Source organism: Silurus aristotelis, assembly GCF_946808225.1.
Source record: "Silurus aristotelis genome assembly, chromosome: 7".
Taxonomy (NCBI): Eukaryota; Metazoa; Chordata; class Actinopteri; order Siluriformes; family Siluridae; genus Silurus; species Silurus aristotelis.
In genome coordinates, this window is record NC_139580.1 from 15,986,812 (window position 1) to 16,000,788 (window position 13,977).

At 37.6% G+C, this 13,977-nt stretch overlaps 1 protein-coding gene across 2 annotated transcripts in view; it reads left to right on the forward strand.

Annotated features, from left to right (window-relative positions):
• Positions 1-2,347, forward strand: part of pdhx (pyruvate dehydrogenase complex component X) — a 43,778-nt gene extending 41,431 nt beyond the window's left edge. Inside the window, exons 10-11 of one of the 2 annotated variants that reach the window (XM_083547576.1) lie at positions 663-727; positions 2,004-2,347. In XM_083547576.1, coding sequence (XP_083403702.1) covers positions 663-727; positions 2,004-2,253 — 315 coding nt within the window. In that variant the 3' untranslated portion in view covers positions 2,254-2,347. The remainder of the gene's footprint in view (positions 1-662; positions 728-2,003) is intronic. The other variant, XM_083547577.1, reaches the window with a different exon arrangement.
• Positions 2,348-13,977: the final 11,630 nt, after the last annotated feature.

Below are 13,977 nucleotides of genomic sequence, written 5' to 3' on the forward strand. Positions count from 1 at the left end.
CAGTGTAAAATTACAGGCAGATTGATATTTGAATGTATTTGATTATATTTTTTACTTATTAACATGTCTGCCTTAGTTTTACAGGCATTTGACAGCACACGCTCATGTAATCAGTGGAATCCAATTGATTTGCAAGTCTTTTTTTTTTTTTGCAGGCTTGAATTTGCTGCCATGGTAACAAAAGGCCATGCGTTTGTTATGCTCCATACTGAGTGTACATCGGTTTGTTGGCTGACCTTTCAGACTTTTTATTTCGAAGCACTCCACTGAAGCACTGTGGTGTCTTCATGCTGATTATGAGTAATGCAGTTCTCTTAAATGCTAAACACTGCTCTATTTCTAAGTGACAAAGGATTCAAATCGCAGTGATGTTCTTTCCCCCTTTGCCTAAGCTGTGCTCTGGCTAACAGACATTTCATTTTTTTTTCTTATTTTAATGATGAAAAACAACTTCAAGTTGTGTGTGTTAAGAAATGAGAAGGCATAGCTATTGTGCAAGTGGAGACTGGGTTGAGCGTGAAGCACGTCTGAAGAAGCGGCAGGAGGTTGCGTTTAGCAAGTTATGATGTTAAAGCATATGTTTCATGTGTAATGTTGTTGGTAATGGACAGTGTTTATCACACTTCCCTTCACCTATTCCTCTTTTTTTTTGCCGTTGCCAGGTACTGGCTCAGAAAGCGAGAGCAGGAAAACTTCTACCAGAAGAATATCAGGGAGGATCCTTCAGGTAAACAGCTTTAAATAAAAATAATAAAATTAAAATGGCATAAAGCTTTTAATTGAATGCTTTTCCTTGTGTTCTGGGGTTTAAGATCGATGACAAAGGCATTTATTCACCACAAATCATGAACAGCATGTCATCCGTTCTCCTCTCTTTACTTCCTGTGTGAAACCTCCCTTATGAAAAGCCATTAAACACAACATTAATTTAATGAAGTCAGCACACTACCTTAGCTTAGAGGACCTCTAAAAAAAGCCTAACCCCTGCATATTTTATTCCTCCCCTCTTATGACTGTGGATACTGTGTGTAAAATCAACGAGGATAATAAATGATGGTCATCAATTTACTCATTTCCACCCAAAGCTCAGGCTTTTGAGACTTAATGGGGTCAATTAGAAATAAATGGGCTCTCTGTGGTAAAGATAGAACAGGAATCCCAGTAGTAAGACATCACTCATTGTCTTATTACTGCGCTGTTGCATTTTCAAGCTTTGTTCTTACTGTCCCACTGAGAAATGTTAACTAAGAAGTGTGGGGTGTTTTTTTCCCTCTCTCTCATTTTTGATCATTGACCCCAATGACTTAAATAAACTGTGTGTGCTCATCTGATGGGGAGTGTTGGCCTTTCAATAACACTTAAGTTGAGATTTCCTCCACCCATCAGAGGTCATAAAGGTTTAGCAGTTACTTCAAATTGTATATTTGCAGAAATACTGTCTTTGTGACAAATGTGTTGCTGGTGGGGGGGAAAATAGATGCAGTTTGTGTAAGTGTGAAAGGTTTTCCCAGGCCACCACACAGTCTCTGCATGTATTTTAACCAGAAATATATATAGCCCAATGGGAAAAATAGAAAAGAAACACAGATTTAATTCCAGCGTTAATATCCGAGCTGAAATATTCCAATATTACTATAAGTACTAAATAATTAGTGACTTCTTTTGTCTACTTTTTTCCTATTCCCCCATCACCAACACTGTTGTCTGCTGTATAGAGTGTGAAAGCACTCTAATCTGCTCTGTGGATTCGACTGTTTGGGAGCAGACATTTTGACAGTTGGTGTCTGTTTATATACTGAATTGATTAGGCTTGTGTCCATTGGAACAACTGTGGGAAAAAAAATAAGTTTAAACCTCTTAAGGAATGCTGAGTGCTTTTACTGTTGACTCCTAAACATGAATATTTATACTTTCTACATTTTGGTCAAAACCAGATTATCCAGATTTGTTTGGTTTCCAGAATTTCCTACATGCTTCATATTGCTTTTTCTCTTCCCCTCTAGTATCTCTAACCTGGGAATGTTTGGCATCAGCTGGTTCAGCGCAGTAATTAACCCTCCTCAGGCATGCATCCTGGCAGTGGGGGGTTCCAGGGCTGAGCTTAAACCAGCAGCAGACGGTCTCTGCACACAACACCTAATGACCGTCACTCTGTCCAGCGATGGGCGTCTAGTCGACGATGAGCTTGCCTTTCGCTTCCTTAAAAAATTTCGCAACAATTTGGAGAAGCCTCAGCGTATGGCTCTTGCTTAGACAAGCAGGCAGAAGAGCAGAGAGGTAGAGGAAGGACTGGAACCATGCGATTTGAATCCTTTGTCACTTAGTATGTATGTGTGTATATATATATATATATATATACACACACACACACACACACACACACACATATATATATATATATATATATATATATATATATATATATATATATATATATATATATGTATGTGTGTGTGTGTATATATATATATATAAAATTACAATTCTGCAGGTAAAGTGAACCATGTTACCCAAGTCCTGTCTTTTCATTATATATGTTATTAATGGCAAAACAAGATGTTTTGGTACATTTGAACTTATTCTTGTATTTAAAGATTTCACTAATGGGTCAATGTAAAAATGATGGCAATTTAATTTATTATTCTCATAAATTGGCTCTTCATTTTCTTTCAAACATGCATACTTTTTTACATTTCCTCTGAAACCTTAGCGGCAATACGGTGAAATCTCGAATCCCCAAGTTGCACATTTTTAAGCTCAGCTCTTCCCATATTCCTTCAGCCGCCCTTCTATAATACATGCAGTTAAAAAAAACATGGTTGCTGACTCTACATATCTTGTTGGGGGAACCTGCTTACCACATATTTCATGGTGCTGTATGACTGAGAGGAAAGGGATTCAGACATCCGCTGAGAATTAGCAACAACTAACACTTTAAATAAGAAAATAAATGTGAGCTTTGTGGTGTCATACCCCAAACAGTAACACAAAATAAAATCTACTGAAGCAAGATTGTTTTGTGTAATATTTTTGTTTGTAATGTAAACTATGGATACAGAAGTAGTAGATAATTGCTGTAAATATGGTGGCCATTAACATTAGGACATTTTGTTCTACTTTTCAATGCTGTATCATTGCATCACTTTTAAAGAGAGGTGTGTGTGTCTGTGTGTGTGTTTTCTGAGCTGAGGGGTGCACAGAATATGCATAGGGGTGTGAGGGAAAACTGAGGCAAAGGGGTGTGTGTTTGTGCATGCGAGTGTGTGTGCTACTCACTGCTGCCTGCTTCGGTGTACCCACTGTTCCCCATGCACCCCTTCACTGTCTCCTAGTAACCACAGAGATGGAAGGTAAGCAAAGCACAAATCCCAGTCTTGACAAAAGGACTGGTTTTATAACCACAGATTGACAATAGACAGCATTGATGGTGGTGTTATTGTTGGCATTCACCTTCTCATGCACAACATTCACCCATTTTCCCTTTAGAAAAGCAGACAAACCATTAAAAGAAACACACACACACACACGTGCATGCATGCAATTGAGCACATTTGTGACTACACTATTATTTATTATAATTAATTTTAAGTGTGTAATTACGGTGTATCTGTTAAAAAATAGCATGCCTGGTAAAATCTGTCTGCTAACCAGCTCTGTTGTTCTTCCTAATATTTTTTTTAATCAGTAATTGAGAAAGGAGCCCATTTATTTATTTATTTATTTATTTATTTATTTATTTATTTCACACACAATTATAGCTAGATCAAATGTGATTTTTAAATCCCTGCTCAAATTGTGTTACTGGATATGTATTAGCGAAGCAGGGTGAAATGTATCAACCAAATGCTCACTTTATTTTAGGTGTAATCACATGATTGTCAACATAGCTTTATCCGTTGCCCCATCTGGACAATGCCACAGGCACTTCTCTGTAAGTTGAAATATGCAGAAGAGGGCAGGTAGTGATTTTTTCACGGAATATTGAACTGCCCAGCCCATTGGATGGCTTGATGTGTTGAGTGGGTAGAAATTTGTTTGTGACTAAATTGGGTGGAATTAATAAAAAACTAGAGTCCTAGAAAAAAGCCTTGACTTTTTACTGTTCTGGCAATTTGTACCATAATTGGCTGTGCTGTCATTATTTGATCTACAGAACTGAATCCACTGGGTTCCACTTCAAGCAGTTTGTTTAAATATGACACATATGCCAGAAATTGCGACTTGTTCTGTATTTATTTATTTTTTGCCTCAAAGAGAGGGGAGGCTCTGCAATCTGATTATTACCTGCCTGTCGTCATGCTCAGCTTAGAGGTGTGTTTATGAACTATGTTCTTTGTTTCTGTTTCAAGACTAATTGGCATGTAGATGATGTAGCAGCATGGTAGTGGATGATGAGCTCTGGGTGTGACACTCAAATAGATTCAGATTTACAACAAGCAACTGTCAGCTCAGCAGATATTGCAGGATCCTCTATGGCAGCTGTGGTGAAATAGTGTATATGTGAATGTGCACTGATGTCAGACATACAACAGCAGTGTTAGACAATGGAAATCTTGTTTGTGATTTTTGTTGGTTTTTTTTGGTTGAAGTTGCTTATAGTTAAAATTACAAATTAGTAATAAAGGAGTGGTAGTGGAATTAGAGAGTAATGTTAAAGCGCTTGGTCAAATCAGAGAGGGTGGAGTCTTAATAAAGACCTTGCTGGCCTTCCTGTGGTGAACTCCCTAATCTGAGGCCATTTTACCTGCCCCTAGCTAGTTTGACATCCTTTGCTTTTGGTAGAAAAGCATAGTGGGTTATGGATATCTCATTAAATAAAACAGTTGGAGGTAAGGCTAGTGGAAAATCTAATTCGCCACTGAGTCTCTGTTATTCTCTTGTAAGTTTTTAGGATAAAAATCCCTCATGCGTTTTGTTGTGTGGACTTTACTCTTCTTGAATCTTAAATAACAAATGCAAAAAAGATATTTCAATCACAGTCTGCTTCCTGGAAGTATGGGAAAAGATCAGAAAGTCACACTATTTTGTAACTATATATCACAATGAGAGTGAAAGTTCTGGCAAGGCAATGTTTAAAGTTAAAATGGTTCACTGTTTCCAGCTTGGATCTGCACCAGTATCACGTGAGGAAAGCTAACAGATCGTGCTGAGAATAAAAAGAAAACAAACTTCCCCTGTCTGTGCAGGACCAGAGTCTCCTGTCTCGATGAGCTCACTTCCAGAAGGTTAGAAAAAGGAACTGAGGCTCAGGTTTCTTCGGAATGAGGCTCTAGAGAGATGTTCCAGCTTGTCCGCCACTTCAAAGAACATTTGCGCTAGCCCTTGCTAAAAGAGAATTCCCAGTGTTTAAAGCCTTTTCAGTCGATTCAAATGTGAGTCATTTATAATTAATCAGGAGTGAAATTTAGTGATGTAGCTTTAAAAAAAAAAAAGAAAGTCTGTTGTGTTCCTTATGTTATGCATATTGGGCATATTGCATGACCTTTTTCTGGGATGAGAAACAGGATCACAGGTACTGGGATATATTCATTTGACTAAATATGCTTTTCTTTTTAACATACTACAACTTGCCCAAAGTAGCCTCACCTGTTTAAATTAGAACTGAAATGGCATTATTTATCATTTAATGTTAGAAAACAAGGACATAATTAAGTTAAGGCAAGGTGTGGCACCTTCCACATCTTGGAACCTGGATATAGGGGGGTAAAAAATTATAAGTCTAAGGGTTTCATAGTATCAGAGCGGTATCAATGTTTGACATCCTGATGGGATAAAAATGCAATTTAGAAAACAAATGTAATAAGCACTCATACTGTATGACGTGTTCATTATAATAGTTCAAGTTCAAGTTTATTTCTATAGCACTTTTCACAATGGATATTGTCTCAAAGCAGCTTTACAGAACTTAAGAATTGAAGTGAATGATGTGTATATATTTCTGATGAGCAGCCTGGGGTGACTGGAAAGGAAAAACTTCCCTAGATGTTATGAGTAAGAAACCTCGAGAGGAACCAGACTTAAAAGGGGAACCCATCCTCATTTGGGTGATATCAAGAGTGTGATTATAAGGTTATGAGTAATGTCCTTTCCTACAGTCTTATACAGTCATTTAAGGTTGTGGAACCAGGAGCTACTAAGCAACTCTTAAAAAAGCTCAACATTTGCGATCATCACAGATCCAACACCAGCTTCTCCATGCCAGAGCCTTTAAACACTCAAAGAGGTCTAATGTCTAAACTCCACGAGGTGGAATCCAATTGGCGCTGGTACGTCTCTAGACGGTTCGGGATGTTTGTCGGTCGGCATTTACTTCTTTAAAGGTACACAATCTTCATGAGGTGGGACGTGACTGAAACTGGCGCAACCTCAGGATGCCTCGGCATGGGTAGAGAGAGAGAGAAGCAGTGGAGAGGAATTAGCGTAGCTGCTGTTCATAATATTAACAAGCGCAAGTTGATAATGTGCATGTGATCAGATGTACTGGAGCACAAGGTTGTGAGATATGTGTTGTGTGTAGGCCTTGCTAAAAAGATAAGGTTTTAATCTGCACGTAAACTTAGAGAGTGTCTCTGAGTCCAGAACACTGTCAGGAAGACTATTCCAAAGTTTTTTGGAGAATGCTCCTCCACTAAAGGTGGATATACAAGTTTATACTTGTTATCTTTAGAAGGAAGATAAAACACTTAGAGACTTAAGCTACACTTAGTACTGTTTTGCATTTTGCTCCTGAAATTATTTCTAATCCTACTATTAACTTTGAAGAGCACAGGCTCCCTTTTGAATCTTTGAATTTTTCTTTCTCATGTCATCTAAGGGAGTTTTTCATTGCTTTGGATTCATCATCAGGGATCTAGATTCGAATCTAGATTTTTCTAAAGAAACCTGTATACCGTTAAAAGCGCTGTATAAATAAAACTGTTTTTAAAGCTGCATGTATGCTCACTGAACATGTGATGTTAAATTAAATCGATTGCATATGTAGTTTTGTAACTGACAGAGGATATGACCCTCTCCTGACTTCAAAATGCCACGCCTAAGCTTGTACACAATTTGCTTGACAGGATTTCCTCTGAACTGCGGTCTGAATTTTTTTTTTGTACATTTAGGCAACCTACTTGTGACTTATGTCTTTCTCATGAAGCTGAACCTTGGTGGTGTTGCACTTTGTTAGACTGCTTATTCACTTGTGCATTTCCCCAGTACCCTAATTCTATATTGGAGTGTCCATTAGTAAATGTGCTGTGATTTTCCCATTAGTCAGGCATATGACATGCAGGAATCCAGCTGACTGTACAGACAGTGATGCCTGGGACTTTAATCCAAATAGATCTTGTCTTCCTTTCCAGTGACTCCATACACAAGCTGGGCTCTCTTTGTGTTTGTATAGCACAAAGCCCTGGTCTTTTAACCAGGAGCACCCATGGCTCTGTGATCCCAGATGTCCATCAGGCCACTCAGCTTTGTTAATCAGTCATGGAGTGTATAGGCGAGAGCCCTTGTGTGTGTTCTATGACTGGGTCTCAGTGGACAATACTGAATGACTATTTCTTAATTTTACACGCCTCCACTTGACTTTGGCACGAGGTACCTGTGAGTCAAATATTACCAGAAACAGTACATGGGCATGATTTAGAAATTAGAGTGAGATATTTTATATGTTTTATGGCAATACGTAGAAATCTCCCTTAGTTATCGATTTAATGAGTCTGTATCTTGAACTGTAAACAGCACATCCTGTTTTAAGTTCTCCATTTACTCCTAAATTATAATATTAGCCACAATGGTATTTCTGGTTTTCAGTAGATATTTTACAGAACAAGGGCTCTCTGAATCTTACGCATGTTTTCGTGGTGATGTTTCATACCACAGGAAACCCTCTGGTTTTTGCCACCAGTGAAGTCACATCACCGCTCAACCACACAAAAAAGTCTTGTTATACTTACATTTACTAGCGTTTTTAACTCCTTTCTCACACTTCACATTTTTCTCATTTTATGTTGCCTGAAAAATTTCTATTTTAGTTTCCAGCCTCTTGGGTGTCACTTAGAGTTAAACATCTATCAGAAGGTGCAGTGAGTAGGAGGATCTGATTTTCACATGGCCTCACCAGGGAGCTGCGTTTGCCGGTTTGAGCTTAAAAGGAAAAAGCACGTTGCTTTTCAGGAATGCAGAGGAAGTTCCTTTAGTCTGCGAGAACGTTACCACAGAACGAGCCAACCACCAGATGATATTAAGAGCTTGGTTGGCCTGAGTCATGCCAAAGACCGCACTGATGGAAAGTCCTACTGGATGACTTACCGATGAGTGAACAGTCTGAAGATGTCATTTTTGGATAAAACTGTTGGCAACATTGATAAAACTCCTGTGTACTATTATAACTCATTTAGAATTGTCTGTGTTTTCTTTTTCCATTATGTAACGGCTAGTTCTGACGCTACTGAGCAGTGTTATTACATCCTTGTTAGTCTTTTAATGAATTGACCATTTCTGTTGCTCTGTATCTGACGGTTCATCAGAGATGTGCATGATCTCTGCTTTTAGAATTGGAGCTTGGAAATTATATACAAATCAAAATACCATAGTCTTTATTAAAAAACTTTCCCAGAACTTTTAAACGTTTCCCAAATTTATTGTGTTGTTAAACTCTATGCTAATAATTCAAGATTCTCTTTAGACAAAAAAGAATGAAAGAAACAGATTGTGTGTCTCCTCAGTGCTAATGATTAAAATGGCTTTTCAACCTTGACTCTTTTTGACCTAGGTGCCAATGACCTTATTGCTTAAGACTCTCCTGAACATCCATAAATGTTAAACATCAATCCACATGTGCATTTTTCTCTTGAGATTCTACACGTTTACATGGCTTCAGCACTGAGCCATACAGTAAGTCAGTGTGCTTCTGTGTGACTTGTAAATTGTTACATCTGTGTTATGTGTATATACTAAATCTGTATACTATACTATTATATAGTAAATCTGTATAATAAAATATTCAGTGTGCTTTTCAGCGAGCCAGGATAAATGCACCCAAATACCCATTTCTTCCAAGATCATCTATTCCAACCAATATAAACCATATCTTAAACACTATCATAGCTTACTTTTTGCACAGAAAATTGTCATGCTAGAGCAGCTTCGGGTTTCATAATGCAAGTGAAGGGAAAATTGAATTGAATTGTATCCAAATACATCATATACATTTGTGTGCTTCTGTGCCAAATTTGGGGTAACAATTCAAAGCAGAACCACATGTCAGGTGTCCTAATACTTTTGTCCACATAGTGTACCAAGGAAAAGTGACTGTTGTTTTAAGCCTAATCAAGTTTAATTTTAAAACTTGACACATCATCTGTGACGTTACTCTAAAAGTAAACTGAATGCTGAACATCCTGTTTTTACATTTCTCACGATTTAAAAAAATGTTTTAGTTTCGATTATATTAAATATGACCAGTGCTTCAAATACTCTTTTAAGATTTATTTATTTTTTTTTATATTTTGTTCAGACCTAATTTGTTGAATACACCTGTTTGTTTATCTAACTCAGGTAAGTAACTTTAAATAAAGTCCAGGTAAATGAAGCATTACGAGCAAATCTCTGTATACTGCATCAATGCAGAAAAGTTTTTCCGTCTTTATTATGTATTCATGTGCAAACAGAACCCTTCAAACACCTTTAAACATTAACATTAAAACAGAAAACATTTATAATTCCTGTAAACCCATTGAACAATTTGGCAGTGTTGTTTGTTGTCATATTTTATTCTAAAGAGAGAATATTTCATTGAAATGTAAATGTTCATGGTGAATGTTAGAACTGCTGCTGTTAGAACCCTGTGTCAACAAGGTCATTGGATATAAATACAAATAGCCGTTGCTAAGGTGAAAAAACAGGAAGTGAGCAGAGGAGGTGTTAGAATCAGTTAAGGCAAGCAGTAGAGTTGTTTGCCACCCCATGATCATCTCCTTCCCACTTTCACCCCACATCATTCATGTTACTTTGACTCAACTCTGGTCAAATCCAAAAGGGCATCCATGCCTGTGAATTTCCAGCATACTTCTTTTTTTTCTGGTTCTTTAGTGCCATGTGCTGCTGTGTCATCACTAAACTAATTGGGTTACCTGAAACCCTGAATAAACCCTTCAAGACAACTCACATAAACCTACAGGGACATATATGAACGCTTATATTAATAAGCTTAAGATTGTAATTGATGTAATTGATGAGTCAACTGACATAATGATGTATTCATAATGTTTTGTTTTAATGCTTTCCAGGCAGAATTAATTTCTTATTATAGTGGCATGTATGTCACAGTCACAACATGTTCAATAGAAGCAGGTTAAGTTGGTAAAAATGAACAGCACTTCCAAGAAGATTCTTCTATCTCATGTACTTTGTAATAAAACTAACAGATAACCTTCTAAATAGGACTTAAAAAAAAATAAGAATGTGACCATGACAAGATTATTAATAACTCAGATTATTATGTATAAATCTCAGAGCCCTTGGGCTTGTATGGCTTATTTCCTCCTAGATGTCAGCCCTGTTGATTTCTCATTCCTAAATGGTCAGAAAGTTTTTATAAATGTTTTATACAGTGAGGAAAATAAGTATTTGAACACCCTGCTATTTTGCAAGTTCTCCCACTTAGAAATCATGGAGGGGTCTGAAATTGTCATCGTAGGTGCATGTCCACTGTCAGAGACATAATCTAAAAAAAAAAATCCAGAAATCACAATGTATGATTTTTTTAACTATTTATTTGTATGATACAGCTGCAAATAAGTATTTGAACACCTGCTCCCTCCAAAGATTCTCTATTCGGTTTAGGTCTGGAGACTGGCTAGGCCACGCCAGAACTTTGATATGCTTCTTACAGAGCCACTCCTTGGTTATCCTGGCTGTGTGCTTCGGGTCATTGTCATGTTGGAAGACCCAGCCTCGACCCATCTTCAATGCTCTAACTGAGGGAAGGAGGTTGTTCCCCAAAATCTCGCAATACATGGCCCCGGTCATCATCTCCTTAATACAGTGCAGTCGCCCTGTTCCATGTGCAGAAAAACTCCCCCAAAGCATGATGCTACCACCCCCATGCTTCACAGTAGGGATGGTGTTCTTGGGATGGTACTCATCATTCTTCTTCTTCCAAACACGTTTAGTGGAATTATGACCCAAAAGTTCAATTTTGGTCTCATCTGAACACATGACTTTCTCCCATGACTCCTCTGGATCATCCAAATGGTCATTGGCAAACTTAAGACGTGCCTGGACATGTGCTGGTTTAAGCAGGGAAACCTTCCGTGCCATGCATGATTTCAAACCATGACGTCTTAGTGTATTACCAACAGTAACCTTGGAAACGGTCTTTTCAGGTCATTGACCAGCTCCTCCCATGTAGTTCTGGGCTGATTTCTCACCTTCCTTAGGCTCATTGAGACCCCACGAGGTGAGATCTTGCATGGAGCCCCAGTCCGAGGGAGATTGACAGTCATGTTTAGCTTCTTCCATTTTCTAATGATTGCTCCAACAGTGGACCTTTTTTCACCAAGCTGCTTGGCAATTTCCCCGTAGCCCTTTCCAGCCTTGTGGAGGTGTACAATTTTGTCTCTAGTGTCTTTGGACAGCTCTTTGGTCTTGGCCATGTTAGTAGTTGGATTCTTACTGATTGTATGGGGTGGACAGGTGTCTTTATGCAGCTAACGACCTCAAACAGGTGCATCTAATTTAGGATAATAAATGTAGTGCAGGTGGACATTTTAAAGGCAGACTAACAGGTCTTTGAGGGTCAGAATTCTAGCTGATAGACAGGTGTTCAAATACTTATTTGCAGCTGTATCATACAAATAAATAGTTAAAAAATCATACATTGTGATTTCTGGATTTTTGTTTTTAGATTATGTCTCTCACAGTGGACATGCACCTACGATGACAATTTCAGACCCCTCCATGATTTCTAAGTGGAAGAACTTGCAAAATAGCAGGGTGTTCAAATACTTATTTTCCTCACTGTAACAGTTAATAATTAATGCAATCATTCTAATACATTGCTTGTTCCCTGGTGGTCTAGTGGTTAGGATGCGCTGCTCTCACCACGTTGTTATAAAAGAAAGGGGGAAGCATACTCCATACTAACGCCAATGGGTTTAGAATGAGATGTTATATACTCAGATGTCCAAGTATTTGGTCAAATACCATATAATTTATAATTTGTAGTCCTTTTTATGTAGTGGTAATTCTAAGTAAGTTTGATTTTAACAGATTGTATACCAAAACACACCAAAAAAACTCATAAAAAAACAGGTTTTTTATTTCATGCCAAGCAGAAGCCACACCTGGGACTCATGATTCATTTTAAGACTAAGGCATATCGATTGAACAAGTGGAATTAGGCGTGGCTCCCTCTTAGCTAGAATGGAAACTTACAGCCACGTGGGAACTTGGCTGATAAAATCAGACACGATGATGTCTAAGCCATTATAGAAAAAAGTGATAGTAAATCCTCATATCAGCAAAGATCTGTCATGACATCGGTATGACACCAGAACTGACAGCTGAGGCATACTCAAATGTCTTTGTACATGTTTATGTCTGTTGTCATGCAGCTGTGTAGCATTACTCTCACACTCCTTCTGCACATGGACTGACATTGCTGTGGAGACCATTGGTCAATAGAAAATCTCCAGCATTTCACAAGCTGGGAAGTTCTCAAATTTAATTAATCCCTGAATATGTTTGCGGTCTTCTGTGCTTGAGCTGTTTAGATTCACACCAGCTTTGTCAAAACAAATGCAGTCCAAGAGTCAGTAGAAATGCTTCGTAAGTGAACACAGGAAGTGAAGCGACCAGTCAGTAATATTCTTTTTGAGATGTCTCTTCTGTTGGTGTTAACAAGCATCACAATACATCAAGTGGATCTGTTGCAATCTTATAAACACAGCTTTCCTCGCAACATCATCTGAGCAGATTAATACTCGGTTTTAAATTAGGTGCAATGTAAAGAGATGTTCATTTTTGTTGATGTAATTTGTCTTTAGTGCACAGATTGTACTCACAGAGTCGGCAACGGTCAAAATTACACCACGTCTGTCACCTGTTCATGAAATGTCAGATAGGACGCTGGAGTTCAAAACATTTACAGTGTGTAAACATTACTCATACACAGGCATGGGTTATCAGGAGCTCTCATGGATGTTGGTATTATATTTTCTAAATGCATTACAACGATTCTGTTCAGAAGTTGAGTAATATCCCTTGGAATAATTAGGGTTTCTGAATCACCATGTTTCTGCCCATCTTGTGGGTTTAACTGTTTTGATTTCTCTGTTTTGTTCTTTCTTTGATGGGTTTTGGCTGTTGGAAACCTTAAAGCTTAAAAAAGTGATTGATTTGTCATAGAGTCAATGAGTCAACTTTATTTCCTAGGTATCTTGAGTTTGTTGACCTGGGGAATCAATTACAGCAGTGATTGCAATCTGTGATCAAGTAACACATACGGGGTTGATTGATTTACAAAAACCCAGTCTCCTTTTTTCTTCTATTCATTCATTTGACAGATACTGTTTGAATTTCCCAACAGGTCTGTTTTCCTCACTCATCACTTGAATACTTTTAAATCGAATTTTTAATTGAGACATCACTCATTGCAACTGTCACAACAATGGCAAAAAGTTTCCAAGAAAGACTGAGTTTGTCGTTCTGTGCAATATTGTTGTGCCTTCAAAATGTAAAAAAAAAAAAAAAAAAAGATAAGTACGCAAGCGAGTAATGCTGCTTATGCTCAAGTTTTACAACAATCTATTTAGTCTATTTTCTTAATGGATTTTCTTGAAGTTTTTAATGAATCCTTTCAGAATTGTAAAAAATTCATTTGCATTACTTATTTCAATTCTTATGTCTGTTGCATAATATATATATATATATATATATATTAATAGGTGACATTAGAAATGCTGTGTAATTATTGGTTAGAGAAGT